This window comes from Cyprinodon variegatus, unplaced genomic scaffold (genome assembly GCF_000732505.1).
Source record: "Cyprinodon variegatus isolate N-32 unplaced genomic scaffold, C_variegatus-1.0 Scaffold1425, whole genome shotgun sequence".
Lineage (NCBI taxonomy): Eukaryota > Metazoa > Chordata > Actinopteri > Cyprinodontiformes > Cyprinodontidae > Cyprinodon > Cyprinodon variegatus.
In genome coordinates, this window is record NW_015151878.1 from 123,766 (window position 1) to 127,457 (window position 3,692).

General features: G+C 38.1%; 1 protein-coding gene across 3 annotated transcripts in view; it reads left to right on the forward strand.

Annotated features, from left to right (window-relative positions):
* b3gnt3 (UDP-GlcNAc:betaGal beta-1,3-N-acetylglucosaminyltransferase 3) overlaps window positions 1-3,686 on the forward strand; it is a 22,906-nt gene extending 19,220 nt beyond the window's left edge. For all 3 annotated transcript variants that reach the window (XM_015403012.1, XM_015403011.1, XM_015403013.1), the window contains exon 2: window positions 617-3,686. In XM_015403012.1, coding sequence (XP_015258498.1) covers window positions 627-1,751 — 1,125 coding nt within the window. In that variant the 5' untranslated portion in view covers window positions 617-626 and the 3' untranslated portion in view covers window positions 1,752-3,686. The remainder of the gene's footprint in view (window positions 1-616) is intronic.
* The last annotated feature ends 6 nt before the right edge of the window (window positions 3,687-3,692 follow it).

A 3,692-nucleotide genomic window follows, 5' to 3' on the forward strand; every position in this document is an offset into this window, starting at 1 on the left:
CAGATATTTTTTTACCGCTGTAGTAATGTTAATGGAATACTTTACATTAGGATTCCATTAACACCACTGAGCCTTCGGTGTTTCAGAAGGCAGTAGCCGCCGCTGCTAAAAAAAACCCTCTTGTGATTGGCTCAGGAACCAGGAAGTAAACACAGGCTACACAATGCAATGAAATATATTCTGACTGTACCACTAGTTTTGAAAGGAAAAAACACTTTACTAAAACATTGCTGATAGAGAGGACCGATTGTTTATTAGTAATTCTTTGATCCCGGGTGACAAATAGGAATGATTAAGGTTAATTTTACAGTACATTTCTTTCATATTGATCCTAAGGTTTTTTTTATATTCTTTTGTTGAACTGATTAATTATTTTTTGGGGTTTTTTTTTGGTCCTTTGAGTTGTTTAATATGCATTAATCAGGAACAACTTGTGGTTTTCTGTTATAAATTATAATGCATCTATTTTTTTTTATCTAATCTAGTGTTTACACATTTTAAAATCTGGACCCAGATCTTTTCTATATGTGGATTCTTTATTTTCTGTCTGTTTTGTATTTACTTTTTTCTCATCAGTCTCATGTGTTATAATATAATCTTTTTTTTTCCACTTTAGGGTTTCCAAGATGAAAAAAACCAAGGCCAGGATTATCTTAGTTGTTGGAGCACTTTTCCTGTTGGTTCTCCACCTCTTCAGGTACTCGGATCACAGAACCTTCCAACGCCAGAAGAACACAGCAGGGAGTACTAAGCTAAAAGAGACAACTATCAAAAGCAAACCTTATGTATACACCTGGCAAAAATGCCAGCGAAATGTGACTGCTGCCAACATTACAGGCTTCAAAGACCTCCCTCAGAATATCAAAGACTTTCTCTACTATCGTCACTGTCGACATTTCCCCATGCTGCTCGACCTCCCTGATAAATGCGGAGGAGCGGCGGAATCTGGAGCCGTTTTCCTTCTGCTGGTCATCAAGAGTTCCCCTGCAAACTACGAACGGCGAGAGGTGCTGCGGAAAACCTGGGCTAAAGAAAGGTTACACAACGGTGTGTGGATTCGAAGGATTTTCATTTCTGGAGTATCAGGAACTGGTTATCAGAAAGAGAGATTAAACACTCTCCTTCAGCTGGAGCAAAAGCACCACAGAGATATACTCCAGTGGGACTTCAATGACTCGTTCTACAACCTCACTTTGAAGCAGATACTCTTCCTGGAATGGATGGAAAGAAACTGTCCGAATGCTCGCTTCCTTCTCAATGGTGACGACGATGTGTTTGCCAACACAAACAACATGGTTGTGTATCTCCAGAGCCTTGAGAAAAATAATGGGAGCCAGCATCTCTTCACCGGCCATCTGATCCAGAATGTGGGGCCCATCAGAGCATCAGGGAGCAAATATTTCATCCCAGTTCAGGTTCAAGAATCAAATTCATACCCTCCATACTGTGGTGGAGGAGGCTTCCTTCTGTCGGGGCATACAGCTATGATTATATACCAAATGTCCAAATCCATAGAGATTCTACCCATTGACGATGTTTTCATGGGGATGTGCCTCGCCAAAGCCGGACTTGGCCCATCCTCACACATGGGAGTGAAGACAGCAGGGCTGCACATTCCCTCTGAAAAAGTAGATGAATACAGTCCATGCTACTATAAAGAAATGCTACTGGTTCACAGGTTCCTGCCCGCTCAGATGTACCTGATGTGGCACAGAATCGAGGACCCAAATCTAAAGTGTGGTGGCTCGTAGGAAACCTCCTAACAGAACTGAACATCTGATACTTTATTGGGGTTCTGTTGGGCTGCTTTGAAAGACTTTTTTTAAGATCCTTTTTGCTGAATATGAGCAAAGTATTTTGCATTTATAATTTCAGCTATAAAATATGAAATGCAAGTGAAGCCAGTCATATTTTTGCACGTTTATTAGATGTTTAATTTGTGGCATTTTTCTTTTTTTCTAAACTATACAAGCAGGTGACCAACATTAGGTCACATAATGTTAGCAAAGACAACAGAGGGATTTATTTTTGTGTATTTATCTATTGTATTCTAACATGACAACAATAGATCCGGTGTGAGAGAGACGGCTAAAAAAGACGCTTCCTGCCTACAGCTATAAACACCTACAACACCTGTGGGTTACTGCAATATTTAATTCCCCTTTGGGATTAATAAAGTATTTTTGAATTTGAATTTAGTTGAATAGCTTGGCTTTTCATTTGTGTTCAAATTCCTAATCACTCATTAGCTTTAAAGACTTTATCTAGAGTTAAAATAAAAAAGTGAGATCTAAGCTTTTCACTCAGGTAGTTTTTCCATTCACATGTTGCAGCTAATGCTAATATATTCATTTTTGAAGATAAATTAATTGACTGAACGTTAGTGGCTGAGATGAGGGAAATTATTTACCTGTTTCTCTGTTGAGAAAAGAAGCAAAGTTTAAAAGCATACGGAGAGCAGGCTGCTGTTCGCAAACTGCCTAATATGGAGGATCAAACAAATTGACAGGCTCAGGACGGTGTGCGGCCATTTGCTTGCTTAAACAGTGAAGTTAGTCCATACAGACTCGATGGTTTCCGTTTACAGGTGTTATGAAAAAAACGTTTAGTTTCAAGATTGTTAATGATTCAGTTTTTGGGGACCGTACAAACAAGAGTTTATATTTTTAAGGCTTGGCACAGGTTGGGTCTAGATTTTGTGACAAAGATGTTTTTAAAAAAGATTTTTTTAGGCTCTAGTGGACTATTTTTTTGTATTTTTCGAAAGTTTGCAGACAGGACATGGGATTAGAGAGAGAAGGGAAGACATGCAGCAAAGGTCACAAGGTCGCCACTGTAATTTGTGTCGGATACGTCGAGGACTAGACTTTGGTACGTAGGTCGTGTACTCAACCCCTGCACCTCCACCGCGCCCACGTGCAAAGGATCTAGTTAATGTATAAAGCACTGATGAGAGTTTTATTAGTCATTAGTCATGCAGAAGTACTTTGTAGTTTTTACAGAGATTCTGAAACATTGTCACAACCCTACAGAAATATTTGATCTTTAAAATTTTAAACTGCAGAAATACCTTCAATCTTTAATGTGAGATATAACTGGTTCTAGAACGATCAACATAGTAAAAAATAGATGTAGGTAAAATTTAACATTTAATTTTATTTAACATTTTTTGTTTACCATCAGTTCTAAATAAAATAAATATAGTATAAAGTTCAGCCTGGTCTTCCTGACATTTGGAGAAAGATAAATACTAGTTTGCTCTAGGTTGCCAGATGGTGTCATTGTCCGCCAGATTACAAAAAGATATCCTGGATATTGTTCAAAAATATATGAAAACAACACAATGCATGATCTGAACACAAAGGCTTTCCATCAAGTTATTGATGGTAATTATCTAAATGTCACAGCAGTCTAGTAGATTCCCAGAATGTCTGGAGTAAGAAATTTGGCTCCAAAATAAAAAACGTTTTCTGTAGAGAAAGCACCATGGTGGAAAGTGAAATTATGAGTTATGATCTGCAGGAACCACTCTAACTCTGGGTCACTAAATTGTTACAGAAACCACTTTGAAAATTGAAAAAAAGAACATCCTACCTACAGAGAAAGGTGCTCTGTAGTTCATTTTCCAAAGTTGAAACTGCTGGATAAAATAGTGAACAGATCCTAACATAGTGTATTACCAAAACCAGCAG